The following is a 27,862-nucleotide window of genomic DNA, read 5'->3' on the forward strand; positions in this document are numbered from 1 at the left end:
CAGAGAGTAGGCTACAGTGGGGAAAACATGATTATTAGCTGATCAACGTTATTAGCTGAAGACATTCCCCTGTTTATCAGCTGCTGTCAGCAGGGAGCTATCCTAGCTATTTATGAGGAGACATGGGGACAAGAGAGGGTGTTGAAGACATGCAACTGGCAGGTCAGGGGTTTGTAGCACACAGTCCTAATGGCCAACCAGGCCATCCAGAAACCGTAGTAAGCAGGGTCGTCAGCTGCTGCTTGGGCTGGGTTGGCAGACAGCAATGCTACACAGAGAGAATGTCTCCCAAACTGTAGAGAGCCAGCGATTAGATATGCAGCTGGTGTCCCACGTGGAAGGCTAGTGGTGTGGAGACATATGGGCAGATGGCGCAAGGAGGGTCACCAGGTCTAACAGACTGGGCTGGACCTCACTAACATGGGCTGTCCAAACAGAGAAATGTGAAGTCCGGTTCCAAATCAGACGAGCCAAGAGACACAGTGGTCTTTAACAGACAGATTAGACTCATATTAGGCATCACACAATAGGTCGAAATGTAGACAAAAGTTTTTTTTTTTTTGTAATTGAACTGCTTTAGACTTGCAAAGATACCTTCAAATCAACACACCAACCTTAATTCGAGCCCCACAAAAGATAATTGGAATATCATGTTATCGCTATGAAGTATTTATTTAACATTGACGTATTACACATGAATTATGAAACACTTTCAAAGTACAGTATGTAAGCATGTATTCATTAACGTACCAAAGGGAAATTGGAATTGACATTTAATGGAGTTAAGCAATGTTTTATATGTGCAATGTAACTTAACATTATACTGTACATCTAATGTTAAACTGCTCACTCTATCCACATATACAACTGATTCACATTATTTCATCATGTTCAAAAGTTAAACCGAGTGACTTATCATAAGCCTCTTTCTCTACCACAGGGGTGTCAAAGTCTATAGTATTATAAGGGCACATTATTTTCAATTATGTGAATGAGAGTCAAAGTATGGGTAGCTTCTAGTAGCTGCAAAATCAGTTTTATAGGAACAGACAGCATGGTTAGTATGAGTGTAAAGTTATAATAGACAATCTCCATTTATGAGTGTGAATAGATAAAATAATATTGAGGCTAAAATGATGGGAAAGGATGAGAGGACGGACACACATTAAGATACACATTAAGATATGAATCCCACAAGAGAAAGGGAAAGTATAAGATGATGAGAATGCGTACTGTAGATGCGAGAAGGAATTATACAACAAGCAAATGATCATGCTGTTTGTATGTGGCTGCTATGAAAGTCAACTGTGTTTGCGGTGGTCAGGGGTGTATTCATTCTGCCGATTCTGTTGAAAAACTTAAATGGAAGCAAACAGAATGAAACAGGGATAAACATACCTGAATTTGTCCAATAGAAACTCTCATTTGCAACTGATGGACTAATGATTACACCCTAGATCAACTAGATGCAGGCAAGATTCTGCAAGGCGATATTGAATATGTCATTTCTCTCTCCACCTGTTCACCTACGTCGTAAACTTTAATTTGGAAGCTAGGTTGTAACCTCATGATGGGTATAGGGAAAATTTGAGTATCATGTAGTAGCCTAAACCTATCGATGTTACATTGAGCTAGCTGGGTGAATGGAATGTGAATGACAATCATCCAATATGCTGTAATAGAAATAAGGCCATTCTCATTTAAAAAAAAAAGATTGGCCTCCCTCATCTTAAACAGCACCGACCGCCAATGATGTATACTACATAAAGGTTACTCAATCATACACTCTGGCTACATCCAAATAACCTTGACATGTGGGTGACCTCCAGAATAGTGTTGTAGAATAGTATTATCATAGGAACACTAATCAAGTCTTGTACAGTAGGCTTTCAACAGCTTTTATCATGTGCACTGTACATTTTGATAGAAACAACGCAACACTGTACTGAGTTATGTTTTCTGTTGACCTTGACCTGTTAAACAAAGAAACTGTATATTAATGCCGGGGAGACGAAGTAAAATAAAATAATGTTTCAGAACCATAGAAAGCATGACCTTCTACTGGGATGAAAAAGAGAACGCGGGTACGGAGATGTAAGGGGAATAATACAACAGATTCTATAGAAGTGGTGAAAAAATATGGAATCAACCATCATTTTCATCCAGCAGCATAGGAAACTCAAAATAACACTAAGTCTTCAACACCATGCATTCATAGCCAAACATCTGAATTAATTTGTCAATCAACTCTTTTCAAAGACATTGTCAAAGGTAGGCCATTTCCATTGTAGCAGAATAGAATAGAAACAGAAACAGGGCAGGAGATTACTATGTCTCTGTTAGCACACCAAACCACCGATGGCAATGGCTTCAAACAGGGAGTGAACGAAAGGAGATAAAAATGCTTAAGGACACTAGGGGATAGATTTATCAAAGGTTTGTGTGTGTTAAATTGCCACAAAAACCCATACAAAGCATTCTCCCTTTTAGGTGCCTCCACACAGCCACTAATGGCGTCTAGTTGTAGCCGTTGTCTTTTGTAGTTAATTCAGTAGGCCTTTTGATGTGTAACATAGGTTAAATGAAGTTTGTTGCATATTATCATGCTGGTGTGGATATGTATTTGCTTTAACTGACTTAAAATTGACAATATCATCGTCATCCACAAGAAACATGTATGGTGTGCATTTTGTACTTTGTAGTAATAGAAGTGGGAACATTTAAATGTAAAACTACTAAACTCTGATAGACCAGGACACATCAAAGACATTGCCTTCTATTCCCTCTCATATCTCAGATAACCTATCTATTTATGCAGCAGGAAAAAAAATCAGGCGATTAAGGACTCACAGTCAGCGTCCAACACGCTTTCATTTTTCTAAAAGCACAGATTCACTTGTGACACATTGACAGACATTTCACATATTTCACATTGCCAGGGAGTGCTTGAGGTTTGCTGAACTAATAGAACTAAATAACAGTGAAGTACTTTGTACACCTACAGTAGTTTCTCAGCTTTTCTCAGTCCTAAACAGATGGCTTCTCTCCCAAAGGATCAGATAAAAGAGGTCCATCTTCGGCACTGCAGCATGGTAGATTCAACAAAGTGTCACTCTCAAAGGAATGTGGTCCATTCTTACTCACAAAGGAAGGCTGTCAACCATGGGAGAGAAATCTGTGTGTGAGGCAAGCACTGTCAGCTCTGATGATGCTTGATTTCGGCATATCCATTTTTGTAAGGAGGGGAGAGGACCAGTTTAAGCTGTCACGAGAAAGGCTCTGGGCCTGTGGCTGAGAATGAGTAAGCAGGGCCATCCAGATCCACCAATGGGATGGCAGTGCCCCATGCTCAGATGGAGCATGCAGGAGCTCCCTAACACAAAGAGTCATCAACTGGCCTTGTGCTCTGTGCCAGCACTAATGTCCTTTTTCACATGGTTCATGTTCCTGGAATTACGGGATGGAGAGGATTCAGGGCTGGGGCAAAGATCTGCTTCTCCCCTCTACACTGCCTGAATGTTGATACCCAGATCACACTGTCAGTGGTAGTTGCCATACCATCAGGGTGGTTTCTGAAGACTCCACCCCTGCCTGCTCCGTTGTCCCTTCCCTCAGTCTGTGGAAGCCCCTGCCCCCAGATATGACCGCTGCCGAGGTCACTCTGTCCCTGCGCCCCCTGTCCCACTCACAGGGGCGTCCCCGCACCCACAACTCTGGGTCGTCACTGAACTCATAGATTAAGCCGTCCTCCAGGCTGTGCTCCAAAGACTCCAGGGAGGAGTCCGATGCTTCATCGCCCCCCGCCGTTAGAGGTCGCCCTGGCAACCCCGAAGTGGAGCGCAACCTGTACTGTAGCAGCACACCCCGCCCCTTGCCCCCCCCCCTCCCCCTGGGAGGAGCCTGATTGCGACAGAGACTCCTGGGAGGAGGAGTCACTGCGGTCCTCCTCTCCGCAGGCAGAGTCAGGTCCGTCCGCCACAGAATCCCTCTTCAGTAGCTCTGGGGACAGGGTGCTGGACGTGGCCACCAGGAAGTCCACCGGACCACAGTGGGCATTCAGAGAGGTCATCCCCTTTCCTGCAGGACAGAGATACAACCAGAAAAGAACAATGGTGACATACATACCCCCAGAAGCAACTAGGTATCCTCCTCCGTCATCTGTACCTGTTATTTTGGGGATGCCCTCCAGTTTGGGCACGGGCAGAGTGATGATGATTCCCTGAACAGTGCCCACCCACAGCAGCCCCTGGTAGATGAGCAGGCTGGTGACACGCATGCTCTTCTGGCCTACAACATAGGAATAGGGAAACATGGGGGTTTTGTTAAGTACTGTCTTAACATTGTAAAAATATGTTTTATTGTCACATACACCGGATAGGTGTAGTGAAATGTGTTGTTTTACAAGGTCAGCCATAGAAGTATAGCACCCCTGGAGCAAATTAGCATTAAGTGCCTTGCTCAAGGGCACACCGACAGACTTTTCACATTGTTGGCTCGGGTATTCGAACTAGCAACCTTTCAGTTACTGGCCCAATGCACTAACTGCTAGGTTACCTGTCCCCCTCATGTTGATATTCTTGATAAATATGGTCTGGTACACTCACTGCATTACACACTTCATTTCCAACCTCCCCTTCCTTGCCAAGACTCTGGAATGGACTGTTGCCTCCCAATTACAAACCCACCTACTAATCAGCAACCTATATATGGGTGCAAGTAGCCTAGTGGTTAGGAGCATTGGTCCAGTAATTGAAAGGTTGCTGGTTCAAATCCCAGAGTAGGTGAAACATCTGTCAGTGTGCCCTTCAGCAAGGCTCTTAACCCCACTCTCCAAGGGTGTCTCAGGGGGAATGGGATATGCAAAAGTGTTTTATAATCATTTGCAGTGGTGTAAAGTTCTTAAGTAAAAGTACTAATTAAGTAGTTTTTTGGTCTTTACTTTACTATGTATTTGACAACTTTTACTTATATTTCCCTACATTCCTAAAGAAAATAATGTATTTTTAACTCCATACATTTTCCCTGACAACCAAAAGTACTCCATTAAATGCTTAGCAGGACAGGAAAATGGTCCAAGTCACACACATCAAGAGAACATCCTTGGTCATCCCTACTGCCTCTTATCTGGCAGACTTACTAAACACAAATGCTTCGTTTGTAAATTATGTCTGTGTTGGAGTGTGCCCCTGGCTATCCGTAAATTTAAAAAACAAGAAAATGGTGCCATCTGGTTAGTGAAATGATTTATACTTTTACTTTTACTTTTGATACTTAAGTATATTTAAAACCAAAACTTTTACTCAAGTAGTATTTTACTGTGTGACTTTTACTTGAGCAATTTCCTATTATGGTGTCTTTACTTTTACTGAAGTATGACAATTGAATACTTTTTCCACCACTGAACTTGTGCATGTGTGAAATAGGACAAATGTAAGCACCCACCTAATTATTGTTATAATCGAGCCCCTGCAGTCTGGTTTCCATCCCCTCCACAGTACTTAAACTACACTCCTCAAAGTTGTCAATGACCTCACCTCTGCTGAAGCTGGTGCCCTCAACATCCTGATTCTCCTCGACCTGGGTACCGCTTTTGGCACAGTGAGCCATCAGATCCCCTCACTAGGCTTGAGGGTCTGAGCGTTGAAGGCACTGTACTCTCCTGGCTACAATCATACCTCGCATACCTGATCCACTACATCTCCCTCAATGGCCACACCTCAGCTGCAGTTACACAGGGTGTCCCCCAGGGCTCTGTGCTGGGCCCCTTACTCTTCATCCTCGCCCTTGGTCAGATCCTCTGTCACTTCTACCTTAAATTCCACTGCTATGCCGATAACACCCAGATCTACCTCAGCACCAAATCCCTTTTCAACATACTTCTAAACACATTAAATCCTGCCTCTCTGCAATAAAAACATGGATGCAACAAAACTTCCTCAAGCTCAACAGTGATAAAACGGAACTCCTCCTCATAGGCACCAAATCCACCTTCACCAAAGCTGGCAACCTCACCCTCACCATTGATGATACCACTGTCTCTCCCTCCCTCCCCCCACGCACGCAACCATGGCGTCATCCTGGACTCCACCCTCTCCTTTGATCACCACATAAGACAGACTGTCAAATCCTCATTCTTCACCTCCGCAACATTGCCAAAGTCAGGTCCTCCCTCTCCCATCCTGTTCCTGAAACCCTCATACATGTATTCTTCTCCTCCCATCTTGACCACTGCAACTCACTGCTCTCCGGTATCAACTCAATGGTTCAAAACTCTGCTGTCCGACACCTCACCCACAGTAAGTCCTGGCAGCTCATCACCCCTGTCCTCTGGTGGCATGGCTTGTGTGATATGCATGGGTGTCCGAGCTGTGTGCAAGTATTTTAAACTTCTTAAGGATCGGCGTCCCGTCAACAGGACAGTTGTAAATCATGCAGAGCCTCATGTTCAGATCGCAGATTTTAGAGAAACAAATGTCGGTACATACAAGTGTCTTATATCGGCTGAAAGATTACATTTCGTTAATATAACCACACTGTCCAATTTACAGTAGCTATTACTGCGGAAAAAAATGCAATGCTACTGTTTGAGGAGAGCGCCAAAAAAACACTTTTTTTCACCTGATAGGTTTGATAAATTCACCTCTGAATATGAAATGTGTACTTACATTCTGAAATCTTACTCTGATTTATCATCCAAAGGGTCCCAGAGATAACAAGTGTTGTTTTGTTAGATAAGACAATTTTTCATATCCTAAAAAGGTCCATATAGCATGCACGATTGATTTTGTATATCCACTCGTTCAATTTGCAAAGAAAGGAATCTGTGAAAATCTCACCTTAAACGTTGTTTCAACGAGTCAAATCACGTTTGTATGTATACCTCAGAGATCCTAGAACGTAACAAGACTTCACTATATCATTAGGGACACCAAATTTGTTAAGAGAGCGACGCCTTAATGGCACAATGATGACGCTGGCGGTCATCCCTTGAATGACTGTATCTTTGTCAAATAAGCACCAATCGGGGTCAAACAAAGCAAGCTAGATAGCCAATGAGCTGGGCTTTACGGCAGTATCCGGAAACCAGGTATATGTTGTAAAATGTAGCTACTAACCTTGTGCGACAGCATGTCTTTTCATTTTGGACACAAATTATAAGAGTATTCAGAGTTATGAAGTTATGAAAACTGGTTGTTTTGCAAATGTTGAATTTATAATCTGGCTACTCATACTTGGAAAGCTGAATCAAAGTCCAAGTATACAGATTTGACGATATTCTTGCAGGAAAATGTAATATGAATGCGAATGTCTCCTTCACGATTTGCCCAAATGTACCTGTGGACTTCACACTAAAAGTATTGTAGTTCACTCATACTTCAAGTTATCCGTCCAAAACTTTGCACATACACTGCTGTCATCTTGTGGACACTATCTGAATTACAACCAGACTGATGGCTAGAACCGGGACCTTTCTCTTCCATTTCAAAGATAGCGTATTTTCTTCTACCAGATCTATTGTGATGTATTCTCCAACATTCAATTCACATTTCCACAAACTTCAAAGTGTTTCCTTTCAAATGGTACCAAGAATATGCATATCCTTGCTTCAGGGCCTGAGCTACAGGCAGTTAGATTTGGGTATGTCGTTTAGGCAACAAACAAAACATTTAAAAGGGGGCTATCCCTAACAGACAGCTCGGTACCTTCAGCTTGTCAACACCTCTTACGAAAACAAGTTCTGATGATGTCAATCTCTTCCATTTTGAGCCATGAGAGATTGACATGCATGTCATTAATGTTAGCTCTCTGTGTACTTTTAAGGGCCAACCTTGCTGCCCTGTTCTGAGCCAACAGCAATTTTCCCAAGTCCCTCTTTGTGGTCCCAGACCACAATACTGAACAGTAGTCCAGGTGCGACAAAAACATGGCATGTAGGACCTGCCTTATTGTTAGTGTTGTTAAGAATGAAGAGCAACACTTTATTATGGACAGACTTCTCCCCATCTTAACTACTGTTGTATCAATATGTTTTGACCATGACAGTTTACAATCCAGGGTAACTCCAAGCAGTTTAGTCACCTCACCTTGCTCAATTTCCACATTATTCATTACAATATGTAGTTGAGGTTTAGCATTTAGTGAATGATTTGTCCCAAATACAATGCTTTTAGATTTCAAAATATTTAGGACTAACTTATTCCTTGCTACCCATTCCAAAACTAACTGCAGCTCTTTGTTAAGTATTGCAGTCATTTCAGTCACTGTAATAGCTGACATGTATAGTGTTGAGTCATCCACATACATAGACACACTGGCCTTACTCATAGCCAGTGGCATATCATTAGTACAGATTGAAAAAAGCAAGGGGCCTAAACAGCTACCATGGGGAATTCCTGCTTCTACCTGGATTATGTTTGAGAGGCTTCCATTAAAGAACACCCTCTGTGTTCTGTTAGACAAGTAACTCTTTATCCACATTATAGCAGGGGAGTGAAGCCATAACACATCAGTTTTTCCAGCAGCAGACTATGATCGATAATGTCAAAAGCTGCACTGAAGTCTAACAAGACAGCCCCACAATCATTTTATCATCAATTTCTCTCAGCCAATCATCAGTCATTTGTGTAAGTGCTGTGCTTGTTGAGTGTCCTCTATATGCGTGCTGAAAGTCTGTTGTCAATTTGTTTACTGTGGAATAGCATTGTATCTGGTCAAACACAATTTTTTCCAGAAGTTTACTAAGGGTTGGTAACAGGATGATTGGTCGGCTATTTGAGCCAGTAAAGGGGACGTTACTATTCTTGGGTAGCGGAATGACTTTAGGCATGGAGGGAAGCTGAGGGCACACACTTTCTGGTAGGCTTAAATCAAAGATGTGGCAAATAGGAGAGGCAATATCGTCCACTATTATCCTCAGTAATTTTCCATTAAGGTTGTCAGACCCCGGTGGCTTGTCATTGTTGATAGACAACAATACGTTTTTCACCTCTTCCACACTGACTTTACGGAATTCAAAAGTACAATTCTTGTCTTTCATAATTTGGTCAGATAGACTTGGATGTGTAGTGTCAGCGTTTGTTGCTGGCATGTTATCCCTACAGTAAGTTTGTTTATCTTGCCAATGAAAAAGTCATTAAAGTAGTTGGCAATATCAATGGATCCGAGTTGGCTTTTTTCCCCAAAATGTTATTTATGGTGCTCCAAAGCTTTTTACTATCATTCTTTATATACTTTATCTTTGTTTCATAGTATAGTTTCCCTCTCAACCATAACATTTTTCAATTCCTCATCAATCCAAGGGGATTTAACAGTCTTTACAGTAATTTTCTTAATGGGTGCGTGCTTATTAGTAACTGGAATAAGCTGACCTAAGTATGACCTCTTATACACTATTTTAGGCCCAGCCTGTGGAACTTTGGTTTTCCTAGATATGGCTATTATATTGTGATCACTACATCCAATGGATTTGGATATTGCTTTAAAGCAAATTTCTGCAGCATTAGTAAAGATGTGGTCAACACATGTTGTTGATTTCATTCCTGTGCTGTTTGTAAAAACCCTGGTAACTACCAATTGTGCTGTTTGTAAATACCCTGGGAACTACCAATTGGGGAGAAAAAGGGGTTAAAGTACAAAAAATATATATAATATTAAACTTAACAAGCTAGAAAACAAACCAAAACATTGTTTAGAAAGTCACTTTTAGTTGCCTAGTTTGCTAGATTGACATATATACTATAATGTTTAAATGGATGGGTTTACTGGTGTGAAAATACACCAGCTGTGCTATTTTGGAACACCATGCTGCTGATGTCATGCAGCCTGTCGTTTTTGTATTTGTACTTTTTCATAACGACAAATTTGATGTCGGAAGACAATAGAATGTTCATGATGTCACTGTGACAACTGTATGCAGACATGTCGATAGATGTAGCATAAACCAGCCTTTAGTCTTGAAATCTTTGGCTGTTTAGTACAATATCGTACTCACTCTGTTTAGCCTCATGTGAATCCTTAAAGAGATGGGTGGGCTAAGGCTTAAGAGGGTGTAAACGATGCTGAATGGGTGTAGACAAAGAAAACCTCTCCAGTAGGTGTACCAAAAAAAGTGGGGCCACAAGTTTATCAAATTTCAAAGCAGAAATACTTTCCCATTGTTCCCCAACTGTAGTGTATGAAATACCATTTTCTAGAGCATTTACTTTTTTTTAAGGTCTTTACTTTTATCCAATGTAAAAAACACAATTAAAAATGTTGCTACAAAAGACCGAATCGAGCCGGTCGGTCACATTCGTCTCTGGCCCTCTGTGTGACCTGTGTGATCACGTGAAATATACAGTATCATTTTTTTTTTAACATTAGATGATTTTAAAATCGAAATTTACAACGCTATAAAACATTATCCTAAATATACGGGGAACACTTAAACAACACATCCTAGTGAAAGAAATAATCTTATTAATTACTTTTTTCTTTACATAGTTGAATGTGCTGACAACAAAATCACACAAAAATAATCAATGGAAATCCAATGTATCAACACATGGAGGTCTGGATTTGGAGTCACACTCAAAATTAAAGTGGAAAACCACACTACAGGCTGATCCAATTTTGATGTAATGTCATTAAAACAAGTCAAAATGAGGCTCAGTAGTGTGTGTGGCCTCCATGTGCCTGTATGACCTCCCTACAACGTCTGGGCATGCTCCTGATGAGGTGGCGGATGGTCTCCTAAGGGATCTCCTCCCAGACCTGGACTAAAGCATCCGCCAACTCCTGGACAGTCTGTGGTGCAACGTGGCATTGGTGGATGGAGCGAGACATGATGTCCCAGATGTGCTCAATTGGATTCAGGTCTGGGGAACGGGCGGGCCAGTCCATAGCATCAATGCCTTCCTCTTGCAGGAACTGCTGACACACTCCAGCCATATGAGGTCTAGGATTGTCTTGCATTAGGAGGAACCCAGGGCCAACCGCACCCTCATATGGTCTCACAAGGGGTCTGAGGATCTCATCTCGGTACCTAATGGCAGTCAGGCTACCTCTGGCGAGCACATGGAGGGCTGTGCGGCCCCCCAAAGAAATGCCACCCCACACCATGACTGACCCACCGCCAAACCGGTCATGCTGGAGGATGTTGCAGGCAGCAGAACGTTCTCCACGGCATCTCCAGACTCTGTCACATCTGTCACATGTGCTCAGTGTGAACCTGCTTCATCTGTGAAGAGCACAAATTCGCCAGTGGCGAATTTGCCAATCTTGGTGTTCTCTGGCAAATTTTTACATTTTAGTCATTTAGCAGACACTCTTATCCAGAGCGACTTACAGTAGTGAATGCATACATTTCATACATGTTTTTTTCTCCCTGTGCTGGCCCCCATGGGAATCGAACCCACAACCCTGGCGTTGCAAACACCATGCGTTGCAAACCCCATGCTCTACCAACTGAGCTACAGGGAAGGCCAAACGTCCTGCACGGTGTTGGGCTGTAAGCACAACCCCCACCTGTGGACGTCGGGCCCTCATACCACCCTCATGGAGTCTGTTTCTGACCGTTTGAGCAAACACATGCACATTTGTGGCCTGCTGGAGGTCATTTTGCAGGGCTCTGGCAGTACTCCTCCTGCTCCTCCTTGCACAAAGGCGGAGGTAGCGGTCCTGCTGCTGGGTTGTTGCCCTCCTACGGCCTCCTCCATGTCTCCTGATGTACTGGCCTGTCTCCTGGTAGTGCCTCCATGCTCTGGACACTACGCTGACAGACACAGCAAACCTTCCTGCCACAGCTCGCATTGATGTGCCATCCTGGATGAGCTGCACTACATGAGCCACTTGTGTGGGTTGTAGACTCCGTCTCATGCTACCACTAGAGTGAAAGCACCGCCAGCATTCAAAACATCAGCCAGGAAGCATAGGAACTGAGAAGTGGTCTGTGGTCCCCACCTGCAGAACCACTTCTTTATTGGGGGTGTCTTGCTAATTGCCTATAATTTCCACCTGTTGTCTATTCCATTTGCACAACAGCATGTGAAATGTATTGTCAATCAGTGTTGCTTCCTAAGTGGACAGTTTGATTTCACAGAAGTGTGATTGACTTGGAGTTACATTGTGTTGTTTAAGTGTTCCCTTTATTTTTTTGAGCAGTGTACTTATTATCATGTTAATGAATGCAACCAGAGTATTTTCAGATTTCGGTATCAACAAATGCGGCAAAAAAGGAAGTACATGTAAAATGCTCATAAAATCATCAGTGTAATGTTTGGATTCAGTGTTGTGTCAAGTGAACTGTTGTGTCCTCACCTTTGGTCTAATAATTTTCCCATTATCTCCAAGCTGTTCCCTTTCAATTGCTACTATGGTTATGCATATGCTTTCCATGTTTCTTCTGTAAGAAACATTTCAATTTAGCCACATCGATATAGGCCAATTCCCACGAGTATAAAAGGTTAAAGGGTGAGGATTTTGGGAAAAGATCATTCATGAATGAATTATCTATTAATAGAGAGGCCGGTGGAAATGGAAGAGCATTGATCTGTAATAACTCAATCAATATTCCATGTTTCATGTGCACTCAGTGTATCCAGAAAAACCAGGTGCTCCTTTACCCATGAGCACAGCAGAAGAGAAGCTGGAGCATTTTCTCTCTCAGGCCCTGAGGACCCCTCTAGCCACCCCTCATCCTAGCCCCCCTAACCCCCCTTGCACCCTGTCTCCCAACTTTCCCTGAGGCCAACCTGCCACCCTCTCTCATTCTCATACATGCTGCATATTTCATCAGGAAGTGCTGGAGTAGGGAGGAAATGACCTCAGGATCACCGAACTATCTAAAGTCTAGACATCTGGACCGATAGGAATGTCTTCTACAAGGGTCTAACAAAAAAACATTTTGATCTGAGAAAAAAAAGCTTGGGCTTTCTGAAACATGACTCTTTTTATTATTATTTCCTTCTCCATCCATTTCATGAGAAAGGGCTACAACAGTGGAACCCTTGACAGTAATTATCTTTGTCTGGCTGCTGAAGCTTGATTTGGTGCACTGCCTTTTTCTCATTTTAGTTTTGTCCGACTCTGATGCTCAGTCCTTTTGACCTGGAGAATATCAAACTCTGTCTGGGCTGAGATGCATGGTGGAAGGAGGCACATTTGAATACATTCAGACAGCATTAGGGGAAAGGGAGCACAGGCTACACTGAATCAGCTCAAAATAAGCCTCAGAATCAGTGTGAGAGTTGAGGCACCAGGTTAATCAGGATGTAATGACTCCCTGGGCCATAGGTCCCTGGGCTGAGATTGAATCAATATGACAATGTGTGGAATGACTACCCTCAGACATACTCTTTTCTGTGTCTGCTGCGTGTTTATCCTGACTCTCCCATGGAAATACCTGGGTTGGCTGATATACAGTATATATAATGTATCATGAAGGTAGGAAGGTGGAGGGTGAGGAGAATGTATACATCATCCTAAAGGGGATTTAGTGAGAGGTAAAATGAGGGTGAGATGAAGACAGCAAATACGGGTGAGAAGAAAAGAGATGTGGCAGTACAAAATGAAAGGGAGAAAGATAAGGTGAGAAGAGAGAAAGTGAGAGAGGAGAGAAGAAAATGGAGAGACGCCAATAGAAAGAAGGGGGAAAAACTGGCACAATACCAGCGTTGCAGGGATGTTAAAGGAAAAACAAGTGTTTCCATGGCAACTCCTGCAATGAAAAACTTTGCCTGGCAGCATTTTAACAGCGCCTTCATGACTCTACTCCTTTTATTAATTCCAGCCTCTTACCCTACAGCTTCATTAGGGCTTCTCAGGTTCTGGAGGCTACTTATTCAGGTCAATCCCTGGAGCACAGGACCCAAGGAGCAGCTAGCTCCAGCAAGACAAGATACCTGTCCAGTGAGGAGCGCATCGTCGGCGTGACTTAATTGGTGCCCTCTCATTGCTCTTGTACAATGAGGGCCCCAAAAACAGACTAATGTATGCCATATGTTTTCCTCCTAACCCCACTAATACAACAGGTTAGGCTCATGCATTTGCATGTGCTTGAAGACAGATTTGATTGTGATAGAAAAATAGCAAAGACTTGTGGAGTTGACGTTGTGTCATACAACACCTGACTTAAGGGCAGGAGTGTTAGAGAGTGCGACATTGGGCTCTACTGTAATAACAGAAGGAAAATGTTGGTCCCTGGAATTAGAAGGTCAAGATGAATCCCTATGCCAACCTGAGGGTGGGCGTTCTGTACTGTACCTGGGTTGTGCAAAGATACTCGCGTGGAGATGTTGATTTCCTGCAGATGCTCCAGTGTCTCAGTGTGGAACAGGCGAATAGAAGAGCCCTCACTAAAGGCCATCCAAACTCCTCCCCCAGCCCGCACCATATGGGCCACGCTCACCATGGGGTCTGGGTGCACCTCAAACCTCTGGAAGAGAGGGAAGGGGGGAAGCTGTGAATAACATCACTATGGAAGCAGTGAATAACATCACCATGGAAACCATAGTAGAGATGGGACTTAAAATAGGCCTAGAGCTGGCAACCAAATGCTTACACACAGAACATGTAGATACAAATCAATGACCAAACAGTATGGCCACCGTTAGACCCGGTTTACATTGGTATTTTAAATTAGATATACTGTACATCTGAGTTTTTTATGAATACAATTAATTTTACATGTAGAGATCCTGAAATCTTTCTGATTGAGAGGGGGTCAAATACTTATTTCCCTCATTAAAATGCAAATAAATGTTAAAAATTTTTGACATGCGTTTTTCTGGATTGTTTTGTTATTGTCTCTCACTGTTCAAATAAACCTACCATTAAAATTATAGACTGATCATTTCTTTGTCAGTGGGCAAACGTACAAAATCAGCAGGGGATCAAATATTTTTTTCCCTCACTGTACCTCAGCAGTTCGTCACATGACCCTTATATCTGATAGCAGAGAAAGCTAACCCAGATAACATCACGTGATTTGACAAAAATCTGTTCTATTGCATTCTGACCACAACACTTTCACCCAGTTGTCCTCTGAATCATTCAGATGTTCACTGGCAAACTTCAGACAGGCATGTATATGTGCTTTCTTGAGCAGGGAGACCTTGCGGGCGCTGCAGGATTTCAGTCCTTCACGGTGTAGTGTCTTACCACCTCGTGGAGTTGCAATGATCATGAGAACAGTGAGGAATCAGCCCAGAACTACACGGGAGGATCTTGTCAATGATCTCAAGGCAGCTGGGACCATAGTCACCAAGAAAACAATTGGTAAGACACTACGCCGTGAAGGACTGAAATCCTGCAGCGCCCGCAAGGTCCCCCTGCTCAAGAAAGCACTGTCTGAAGTTTGCCAATGAACATCTGAATGATTCAGAGGACAACTGGGTGAAAGTGTTGTGGTCAGATGAGACCAAAATGGAGCTCTTTGGCATCAACTCAACTCGCCGTGTTTGGAGGAGGAAGAATGCTGCCTATGACCCCAAGAACACCATCCCCGCCTTCAAACATGGAGGTGGAAACATTATGCTTTGGGGGTGTTTTTCTGCTAAGGGGACAGGACAACTTCACCGCATCAAAGGGACGATGGACGGGGCCATGACCCATCAAATCCTCAGCCAGGGCATTGAAAATGGGTCGTGGATGGGTATTCCAGCATGACAATGACCCAAAACACACGGCCAAGGCAACAAAGGAGTGGCTCAAGAAGAAGCACATTAAGGTCCTGGAGTGGCCTAGCCAGTCTCCAGACCTTAATCCCATAGAAAATCTGTGGAGGGAGCTGAAGGTTCGAGTTGCCAAACGTCAGCCTCGAAATCTTAATGACATGGAGAAGATCTGCAAACAGGAGTGGGACAAAATCCCTCCTGATATGTGTGCAAACCTGGTGGCCAACTACAAGAAACGTCTGACCTCTGTGATTGCCAACAAGGGTTTTGCCACCAAGTAATAAGTCATGTTTTGCAGAGGGGTCAAATACTTATTTCCCTCATTAAAATGCAAATCAATTTATAACAATTTTGACATGCGTTTTTCAGGATTTTTTTGTTGTTATTCTGTCTCTCACTGTTCAAATAAACGAACCATTAAAATTATAGACTGACCATTTCTTTGTCAGTGGGCAAACTTACTAAATCAGCAGGGGATCAAATACTTTTTTCCCCTCACTGTACATGCTTCCAATGTGGAAGCATGTACAGTGAGAGAAATCTGGACATTTATAATACCGGTATAATACCGGTATAATACCGGTATATTGCATTCTGGCTATCAAAACAAATGACCATATAAAGTGTGACTTTACTGTCTGTCTGTAATTTACTTTACTGTCTGTAATTGCTTATTTACCATTGCTTTGCACATCACTATTTTATGGACCTGTATATAGACATTTTATCCATAATGAAGTTATAATATCATAGATATGACTTTATTAAACGTATGCATGCACATAAAAACTCACCCACACAGAAGCACGCACACAAATGTGCACACTAAAGAAAGTACTGTGGATCAATGACATAAGAACCCCTCTCCAAGATTTGTATTTAATAGTGTTGTATAATAATGTGGCATAATCACCTTCCTGTGTAAAAACCATACAGATTAAAAACAAAAAACTGTTTTAAATCTTAAATATGTAACTTTTTGGGCGACCTGACCAAGTTCACATAGAATTGTGAGTTATAGATCTGTCATTCTCATTGAAAGCAAGTCTAACAAGCGGTAGATCTGTTCAATGTGCCCTATTTCTATGCTTCCCGTTCTTAAGTTGTGTTTTTACGTCTTTTACTTTCGGTTCTGTGCACCAGCTTCAAACAGCTGAAAATACTCTATTTTTTGTTAATTAACAAATATTTCACAGTGGTTTAGATGGTACAATGATTCTTTGCGCTTGCTTGTTTTGTCACATAAACTGAAATTAGGCAAACTATTAGAATTTTAGCAACCAGGAAATGGCAGAGCGATTTCTGCATATTGCACCTTTAAGTGATAATTAGGCTGAAAAGAATGGAAATTCACATGAGCACCACAATGTCTACTCCACCCTTGCTCTACCAAGGTTTTCCAGCACACAGCTTTGTCCTACAGTACTACAGTAGCTATGTTGGTCTATTATACTTCAAACAATGTTTAGGCAGGTTTCATAGGATTCAAACCGTCTCAAATAGCCTAATTCATACTTTTAGAGGAGGTGCTCCCACAATAATGTGATTTGTACCGCATACAAGGTAAATTATAGAATTTTTCAGACACCACTAATTCATACTCTTCAGAGAGATAATGGATTTTACAGTGTCCTGCTATTAAAATGATGTGTGTATATATTAGCCCCACATCTTTAGGCTGTATGTATTTTTAGATATAAGCTTATTGGAAATTGTAGTATCACAATCTTTATTGCAAAAATAAATACAAATACAAACATAACTTTAAGCTACATATTCATTTGGCAGAAGTAATGAACTGTCTTTTGATCACCACAGCAATTGATTAAACAGGACCATGTTTGCATATTCTGAGCGTATGTCAATATTACACAGATACGCTAACGGTTACAGAAATCAGGAATACAGACAGGCTTTATCTATCTGAGTAACACACCACCACCTTTTGTTATGTTGGGCACCTACTGACCAAAAAACATATTTTATTATGAAAATAAAACATTTTCTCAATGACGTATTGTATCCAGGACCTCTATACCAGGCAATGTCAGAAAGGCCCTAAAAATTGTCAAAGACCCAAGTCATAGATTGTTTTCACTGCTACCGCACGGCAAACGGTACTGATGCATCAAGTCTTGAACCAACAAGACCCTGAACAGCTTCTACCCCAATGCCATAAGACTGCTAAGTAGTTAACCAAATAGCATTTCACTGTCAGTCACAATTGTTTTTTACAAAGCATGTGACAAATAAAATGTGATTTGATTTCTATTGCTAAAATAAAGGTTAAAGGAAATACAGGCAGGCACCACATTACTACGAGACAAAACAGCTCACTCAATCAAGCCTGATGGTCTTGTAAGTATAAAAGCAAAGCATGCTTTCATTTAATAAAAAATAGCTTGAAAAGGTAGTGGAATGGGATAACGTCTTAGTGTGGTATGTGAAAAATCCAATAATTTACCTTGCATGCGGTACAAACCACATTATTGTGGGAGCGCCTCCTTTAACCTGTTGGGTCTAGGGGGCAGCATTTGCACGTCTGGATAACATTTTTTTACCCGATTTAATCTGGTTACTAATCCTACCCAGTAACTAGAATATGCATATACTTATTATATATGGATAGAAAACACTCTAAAGTTTCCAAAACTGTTTGAATGGTGTCTGTGAGTATAACAGAACTCATTTGGCAGGCAAAACCCTGAGACATTTTCTGACAGGAAGTGGATACCTGATGTGTTGTATTGACTTTAAACCTATCCCATTGAAAAACACAGGGGTTTAGGAATATTTTGGCACTTCCTATTGCTTCCACTAGATGTCACCAGCCTTTACAAAGTGTTTTGAGTCTTCTGGAGGGAGATCTGACCGAACAAGAGCCATGGAACGATGATGTCCCATTAGACACCTGGCGCGCGAGTTCATGTTGGGTACCCTCGTTCCAATACGTTATAAAAGAGTATGCATTCGTCCACCTTGAATATTATTCATGTTCTGGTTAAAAAAGGCCCTAATGATTTATGCTATACAACGTTTGACATGTTTGAACGAACGGAAATATATTTCTCGTTCATGACGAGAAGTCCGGCTGGCTTACATCATGTGCTAACGAGACGGAGATTTTTGGACATAAATGATGAGCTTTTTTGAACAAAACTACATTCGTTATGGACCTGTGATACCTGGATGTGACATCTGATGAAGAGAATCAAAGGTAATGGATTATTTACATAGTATTTTCGATTTTAGATCTCCCCAACATGACGTCTAGTCTGTATCGCAACGCGTATTTTTCTGGGCGCAGTGCTCAGATTATTGCAAAGTGTGATTTCCCAGTAAGGTTATTTTTAAATCTGGCAAGTTGATTGCGTTCAAGAGATGTAAATCTATAATTCTTTAAATGACAATATAATATTTTACCAATGTTTTCTAATTTTAATTATTTAATTTGTTACGCTGACTTGACTGCCGGTTATTGGAGGGAAACGATTTCCTCAACATCAATGCCATAGTAAAACACTGTTTTTGGATATAAATATGAACTTGATAGAACTAAAAATGCATGCATTGTCTAACATAATGTCCTAGGAGTGTCATCTGATGGAGATTGTAAAAGGTTAGTGCATCATTTTAGCTGGTTTTATGGTTTTGGTGACCCTGTCTTTGACTTGACAAAACATTACACACAACTCTTGTAAATGTACTGTCCTAACATACTCTAAATTTATGCTTTCGCCGTAAAACCTTTTTGAAATCGTAAAACGTGGTTAGATTAAGGAGATGTTTATCTTTCAAATGGTGTAAAATAGTTGTATTTTTGAAAAATTTGAATTTTGACATTTATTTGGATTCAAATTTGCCGCTCTTGAAATTTACCTGCTGTTGATGGAGTGCACCACGGGGGGGACGCTAGCGTCCCACCTAGCCCCAAGAGGTTAAGAGTATGAATTAGGCTGTTTGAGAAGGCTTGAATCCTAAGCAACCTGCCTACACATTGTTTGAAGTACTTGATTAGAAAAGACCAATAGAACATCTGAATGTAGCCCTCTTTAAATCTTTTCCACAAAACCCAAGTAGGCCAGATGACTGGAGATTACCAAACCTGCTTTCTCAGAAGGCCATAGTGTGTCTCTCTTGAGCTTGTAATTAACTGCATCAATGATTCACAGACTGGGGCATCTTTTCTACTGTGTCAGTATACAACATCCTCCCACCCTCCAACTTCTCAAGACCACAGGAAAAGAGAAGGCTTTTCAGGCACAAACTCGGGCTCCCAAGTGGCACAGCGGTCTAAGGCACTGCATCTCAGTGCAAGAGGCGTCACTACAGTCCCTGGTTTGAATCCAGGCTGTATCATATCCGACGGTGATTGGGAGTCCCATAGGGCGGCGCAAAATTGTCCCAGCGTCGTCTGGGGTAGGCTGTCATTGTAAATAAGAATTTGTTCTTAAGTGACTTGCGTAGTTAAATAAAAACTTTTTTTAACTGAATGAGTCGCTGAGGAAGAGCAACGCGCCTTATCATGGCTAGGCATGCTACCCCCGAGGTCTGCACCATGACAGGGGCTGGCTCTGGCATCATCTCCCAGGTCCTCTTGGTTTAAGAGTCAGGGGCTAAGAGATTAGTCAGAAAGAGAGCGAGACAGTGAGAGTGAGAGAGTGTGAGTGTGAGAGAGAGAGAAAGAGAGAGAGCGCGAGGCACCAGCGGACAGGGATTTCCACCTGTTTGTGTGCTCTTGCCAGAGGGACCTCCTTTGTTTGAGAGTGGGGAGAGAAGAGAACCCTTTGATGTGTTTTCTCTTTTAATTGACTCCACAGCAGTAGGTGCATGCTCTGCTCTGTTTGGGAGGAGAGGATACTGCATCTCTCCCATTTTTCAAGTGCAACCACAAAAAAATATGTTTGGGTTAGGTTTAGAAAAAGAAAAGAACAGGGTTAGGGTTAAGTTTAGGGTTAGGACAAGGGTTAAGGTTAAGGTTAGGGCAAGGGTTGGTAGATTGTTAGTTGAACTATAACTGATAATCTGTAGAGCATCTACATTTTAAACACGTTTTGTTTTCTCCGGATGGACTATACAAATAAAGTGGTACCAAATGTTTTTTTTTCTGATAGAGATTTCAATTCAAGAAGCCTTATTTCAAAGAATTTAAGATCTAATTACAGACCAAGTTCAAACTTGTACAAAATGTAAAGAGCATTAACAATGTCAGTGAAACGTGAGAAATTATGAGGGGGGTTTAATCAGTGATTTTGGCATAAACAGACTTATTCATAATTAACAGACTAATCATTAACTGACACCTTGTCATCATGACACCTTGTCTAGCATATGTTTCACTGAATATGTCATTATCTGGCTGCTTTAAATTTGATCTGTCCCTGTACATTGGTGAGGCCAAACACAAAACTTAAAATTAAATGTAACCTTTATTTAACTAGGCAAGTCAGTTAAGAACAAATTCTTATTCACAATAACAGCCTACACCGGCCAAACCCAGACGACGCTGTACCAATTGTGTGCCACCCTATGGGACTCCCAATTACGGCCGGTTGCGATACAGCCTGGATTCAAACCAGGGTGTCTGTAGTGACGCCTCAAGCACTGAGATGCAGTGCCTTAGACCGCTGCGCCACTCGGGAGCCCAATGCCATAGCCACAGTAATAATTAATTGACTGGTAGGGTAATTTAATTGAAGAGGTTAGTGGAAGTGATATTTGTTTACAGGGCTGCATGACTGCCAGTCTTGACAACATTGGATACTGCCTGGAGTGTCCATCAGCCTATCAGAGCATATATTTGGCACTAAGGTCTCTTCTAAAATGGATGGTGATGCTGAACATGTAGTGGAGCACTCTTTCCTCACCATCAAATAGAGTGAAGGCAACAACTGCTCACCCAATTGACACCGTGGTATTAGGGAGCTGAGTTCTGCATTGCTTACAACCACGAGAGTGGAAGCAAAGCGTGACAGAGGTAATATGCCCCTACCACCCAGCACTGCTGTCACATAAACAGCAGCACCACCCGACGTCCTTCATCAGCAGAGGAGAGAAGCACTGCTGGCTAAAGCCCCAGCACTAAAGTATCACTAAAGTCCCACCGCCTGAACAGCTCATTAGCCCTGCATTACACTGAGAGCAATCTCAATTGCACTCCACACTGTCCTTTCCCACCTGGAAAAAAGGAACACCTATGTGAGAATGCTGTACCTGCCTAAATGATTCCCGGACACCCGAGACCCACTCCAATTCACATACTGCCCCAACAGATCCACAGATTATGCAATCTCAATCTCACTGCACACCACCCTTTCTCACCTGGACAAAAGGAACACCTATGTGAGAATGCTGTTCATTGACTACAGCTCAAAGTTCAACACCATAGTGCCCACAAAGCTCATCACTAAGCTAAGGACCCTGGGACTAAACACCTCCCTCTGCAACTGGATCCTGGACTTCCTGACAGGCCGCCCCCAGGTGGTAAGGGTAGGCAACAACATATCTGCCATGTGCTCAGTCCCCTCCTGTACTCCCTGTTCACAGACGACTGCATGACCAAGCACGACTACAACACCATCATTAAGTTTGCTGACGACACAACAGTGGTAGGCCTGATCACCGACAACGATGAGATGGCCTATAGGGAGGAGGTCAGAGACCTGGCAGTGTGGTGCCAGGACAACAACCTCTCCCTCAATGTGAGCAGGACAAAGGAGCTGATTGTGGACTACAGGAAAAGGCGGGCCAAACAGGCCCCCATTAACATCGACGGGGCTGTAGTGGAGCGGGTCGAGAGTTTCAAGTTCCTTGGTGTCCACATCAGCAACAAACTATCATGGTCCAAACATACCAAGACAGAAGTGAAGAGGGCACGACAAAACCCTTTCCCCCTAAGGAGACTGAAAAGATTTGTCATGGGTCCCCAGATCCTCAAAAAGTTCTACAGCTGCACCATGGAGAGCATCCTGACCGGTTGCATCACAGCCTGCTATGGCAACTGCTCGGCCTTTGACAGCAAGGTGCTAGAGAGGGTAGTGCGTACGGCCCAGTACATCACTGGGGCCAAGCTTCCTGAAATCCAGGACCTATATATTAGGCTGTGTCAGAGGAAGGCCAAAAAAATCAAGCCTCCAGTCACCCAAGTCATAGACTGTTCTCTCTGCTACCGCACGGCAAGCGATACCAAGTCTAGGACCAAAAGACTCATACCCCCAAGCCATAAGACTGCTGAACAATTAATCAAATGGCCACCCGGACTATTTACATTGACCCCTCTTCTTTGTTTTTACACTGCTGCTACTCGCTGCTCCTTATTATCTATGCATAGTCACTTTACAAATTACCTCGACAAACCGGTACCCCCACTCATTGACTCGGTACCAGTACCCCCTGTATATAGCCTCGTTATTGTTAAGGAAATATCTTGTGTTTTATTACATTGTTTTACTTTAGTTTATTTAGTAAATATTTTCTTAACTCTATTTCTTAAACTATATTGTTGGTTAATTAAGGGCTTGTAAGTAAGCATTTCACGGTAAGGTCTCCACCCACAGCGTACACATCACAGACTGAAATGGTCCACCCACAAGGACAGTATGGTGAACTGAAATGGTCCACCCACAAGGACAGTATGGTGAAGAAGGCACAACAGCGCCTCTTCAACCGCAGGAGGCTGAAGAAATGTGGCTTGTCACCTAAAACCCTGACAAACTTTTACAGATACACAATTTTACAGATGTACCTCTGTCTGGTACGACAAATGCACCGCCCTCAACCGCAAGGCTCTCCAGAGGGTGGTACGGTCTGCAGAACGCATCACCGGGGGCAAACTACCGGCCCTCCAGGACACCTACATCACCCGATGTCATTGGAAGGCCAAAAATATCATCAAGGACAACAACCACCCGAGCCACTGCCTGTTCATCCCGCTACCATCCAGAAGGCGAGGTCAGTACAGGTGCATCAAAGCTGGGACCGAGAGATTGAAAAACAGCTTCTACCTCAAGGCCATCAGACTACTAAACAGCAATCACTAACTCAGAGAACCTACTGCCTACATAGAGACTCAGTAGTCACTTTAAGCAATACCACTTTAGTAATGTTTACTTAACCTCTTCGCTATAGGGGGCAGTATTTTCATGGCCGGATGAAAACGTACCCAATTTAAACAGGTTACTACTCTGGCTCAGAAACTAGAATATGCATATTATTAGTAGATTTGGATAGAAAACACTCTGAAGGTTCTAAAACTGTTTGAATGGTGTCTGTGAGTATAACAGAACTCATATGGCAGGCAAAAACATGAGAAAATTCCAAGCAGGAAGTGGTCTGTTTGAGAATTTGTAGTTCTTCTTTTGGTTCTCTATCGAAACTACAGTATCTGTGCTGTTACATTGCACTTTCTAAGGCTTCCATTGGCTCTCTAAAGCCTTCAGAAAGCGGATTGAGGCGTCTCCTGTCTCTGGGCAGAGTTTTGTAGCTCAGTTTGTCTGTGGTCTGCCTGGTGACTAAGAGATTGGATATGCACGTTCACAAGATCACGCTGTTTTTTCTATTCCTCTTTGAATAAATACACAATTCTCCGGTTGGAATATTATCGCTATTTTACGGGAAAAATACCATAAAAATTGATTTTAAACAGCGTTTGACATGCTTCTAAGTACGGTAAAGGAACATTTACAATTTTTTGTCTCGAAATGCGCTTGCGCGTTACCCTTTGGATAGTGATCTGAACGCACGAACAAAACGGAGGTATTTGGACATAACTATGGATTATTTGGAACAAAAACAACATTTGTTGTGGAAGTAGCAGTCTTGGGAGTGCATTCTGACGAAGATCAGCAAAGGTAATACAATTTTTCTAATAGTAATTCTGAGTTTAGCGAGCCCCGAACTTGGCGGGTGTCAAAATAGCCGTGATGGCTGAGCTATGTACTCAGAATATTGCAAAATGTGCTTTCGCCGAAAAGCTATTTTAAAATCTGACATAGCGATTGCATAAAGGAGTTCTGTATCTATAATTCTTAAAATAATTGTTATGTATTTTGTCAAATTTTATGATGAGTAATTTAGTAAATTCACCGGAAGTTTTGGGTGGGAATGCATGTTCTGAACATCACATGCTAATGTAAAAAGCAGTTTTTGGATATGAATATGAACTTGATTGAACAAAACATGCATGTATTGTATAACATAATGTCCTAGGAGTGTCATCTGAAGAAGATCATCAAAGGTTAGTGCTTCATTTAGCTGTGTTTTGGGTTTTTGTGACATATATGCTTGCTTGGAAAATGGCTGTGTGATTGTTTTTGGCTAAGTACTGTCCTAACATAATCTAATGTTTTGCTTTCGCTGTAAAGCCTTTTTGAAATCGGACAATGTGGTTAGATTAACGAGAGTCTTGTCTTTAAAATGGTGTAAAATAGTCGTATGTTTGAAAAATTGAAATTATTGTATTTTTGAGGTTTTTGTATTTCGCGCCACGTTCTTCCATTGGATATTGGCGAGGCATTCCACTAGCGGAACCCCTAGTTGTAAGAAGATATCTTACATTACTCATCTCATATGTACAGTGCCTTGCAAAATAATTCATCCCCCTTGGCGTTTTTTCCTATTTTGTTGCATTACAACCTGTAATTTAAATTAATTTTTTATTTGAATTTCATGTAATGGACATACACAAAATAGTCCAAATTGGTGAAGTGAAATTTAAAAAATAACTTATTTCAAAAAAATTCTAAAAATAATAAACGGAAAAGTGGTCCGTGCATATGTATTCACCCCCTTTGCTATGAAGCCCTTAAATAAGATCTGGTGTAGCCAATTACCATCAGAAGTCACACAAATAGTTAAATAAAGTCCACCTGTGTGCATTCTAAGTGTCACATGATCTGTCACATGATCTCAGTATATATACAATAGAACAATGTTCTGAAAAGCCCTAGAGTCTGCAACACCACTAAGCAAGGGGCACCACCAAGCAAGCGGCACCATGAAGACCAAGGAGCTCTCCAAACAGGTCAGGAACAAAGTTGTGGAGAGCAACAGATCAGGGGTGATTAATAAAAATATCCAAAACTTTGAACATCCCACGGAGCACCATGAAATCCATTATTAAAAAATGGAAAGAATATGGCACCACAACAAACCTGCCAAGAGAGGGCCGCCAACCAAAACACACGGACCAGGCACGAGGGCATTAATCAGAGAGGCAACAAAGAGATCAAAGATAACCCTGAAGGAGCTGCAAAGCTCCACAGCGGAGATTGGAGTATCTGTCCATAGGACCACTTTAAGCCGTACACTCCACAGAGCTGGGCTTTGTGGAAGAGTGGTCAGAAAAAAGCAATTTCTTTAAGTAAAAAATAAGCAAACAAGTTTGTTGTTCGCCAAGAGGCATGTGGGAGACTCCCCACACATATGGCAGAAGGTACTCTGGTCAGATGTGACAAAAATGTTGCTTTTTGGCCATCAAGGAAAATGCTATGTCTGGCGCAAACCCAACACCTCTCATCACCCCGAGAACACTATCCCCACAGTGAAGCATGGTGGTGGCAGCATCATGCTGTGGGGATGTTTTTCATCGGCAGGGACTGGGAAACTGGTCAGAATTGAAGGAATGATGGATGGCGCTAAATACAGGGAATTTCTTCAGGGAAACCTGTTTCAGTCTTCCAGAGATTTGAGACTGGGATGGAGGGTCACCTTCCAGCAGGACAATGACCTTAAGCATACTGCTAAAGCAACACACAAGTGGTTTAAGGGCAAACATTTATGACTTAAAGATTGCTGTACACCAGCGGAACCCATCCAACTTGAAGGAGCTGGAACAGTTTTGCCTTGAAGAATGGGCAAAAATCCCAGTGGCTAGATGTGCCAAGCTTATAGAGACATACCCCAAGACACTTGCAGCTGTAATTGCTGGAAAAGGTGGCTCTACAAAGTATTGACTTTGGGGGGGGTGAATAGTTATGCACGCTCAAGTTTTCAGTTTTTTTGTCTTACTTCTTGTTTGTTTCACAATAAAAAATATTTTGCATCTTCAAAGTGGTAGGTATGTTGTGTAAATCAAATGATACAAACCCCCCAAAACTCTATTTTAATTCCAGGTTGTAAGGCAACAAAATAGGAAAAATGCCAAGGGGATGAATACTTTCGCAAGCCACTGTATATACTGTATCTTATACCATCTATTGCATCTCTCCTATGCCGCTCGGCCATCGCTCATCCATGTATTTATATGTACATATTCTTATTCCATCCATTTAGATTTGTGTGTATTAGGTAGTTGTTGGGGAATTATTAGATTACTTGTTAGATATTACTGCACTGTCGGAACTGGAAGCACAAGCATTTCGCTACACTTGCATTAACATCTGCTAACCATGTGTACAGAATGTGACCAATACATTTGATTTGATTTGATTTTACCTGTTGTATTCAGTGCATGTGACATAACATTTGATTTGATTTGATTTGACAATGTGTCTGTTCTTAGGAGAGGAGCAAATCCACAGCCACAGTCACACAGCCATGGAGGTGAAGGAAGGAAGGAGGGGGATTGGGCATGGGTAGGAGAGTGAGAAGGAGGGGAGTGGGCATGGGTAGGACAGGAGGAAGGAGGGGGAGTAAGCATATTCCTATCTTATAGAGTTGAGAGGAGAGGGAGGTAGACATGCCAAGCCTGTCAATATTGATCAAAGGCCCCTGTGTCGATGCCGTCTTCCTTGGTTAGACTCTGACGACAGGCCTGATTTAGAACCCTTCTTTTTGAGGGCAGATGGACCATTCCCACAGCTCTGTCATAATGCAGAACACACACACAGGTCGCTTCAAACCCACTAAGGGAAGAGAGGAGGAGAAGGAGGAGAGATGGATGCAGATCCACAGGACTGTCTGAGGGGCTTTATTCTGTTTGCTCGGTACACTGCGATATCACACCAGTGTGGCGCTGCCCATTTACACAGGAGCTGTGCAGGGAGCGCAGTGTAGCCTTCTGTGTTAACTGCCGGCTCTATCAAGGATCATCAATTCAAGATAGAACAGCCTTACTGTCAGCTCTGCTCTAACTTAGGTAAATGGGCTAGACCACTAAAGTAGTAGAGAGGGGTGAGTCTGAGTGATCACGACCCTGGCCTGCGCCCCCATCACAAAGTTATTGCTCAGCCCCAGGGGCAAGTGCTGCTTCCCTGATCCCAGTTCCGCAT

At 42.3% G+C, this 27,862-nt stretch overlaps 1 protein-coding gene across 1 annotated transcript in view; it reads right to left on the minus strand.

The window, feature by feature from the left end:
• Positions 1-1,884: 1,884 nt before the first annotated feature.
• The window catches only part of LOC106582977 (rho guanine nucleotide exchange factor 10-like protein), a 140,841-nt gene continuing 114,863 nt past the window's right edge, over positions 1,885-27,862 (minus strand). Inside the window, 5 exon segments of the mRNA XM_082967444.1 lie at positions 1,885-3,888; positions 3,890-4,077; positions 4,165-4,287; positions 14,242-14,413; positions 23,320-23,342. Coding sequence (XP_082823570.1) covers positions 3,532-3,888; positions 3,890-4,077; positions 4,165-4,287; positions 14,242-14,413; positions 23,320-23,342 — 863 coding nt within the window. The 3' untranslated portion in view covers positions 1,885-3,531.

The sequence above is a fragment of the Salmo salar genome, chromosome 22, assembly GCF_965601325.2.
Source record: "Salmo salar chromosome 22, fSalSal1, whole genome shotgun sequence".
Taxonomy (NCBI): Eukaryota; Metazoa; Chordata; class Actinopteri; order Salmoniformes; family Salmonidae; genus Salmo; species Salmo salar.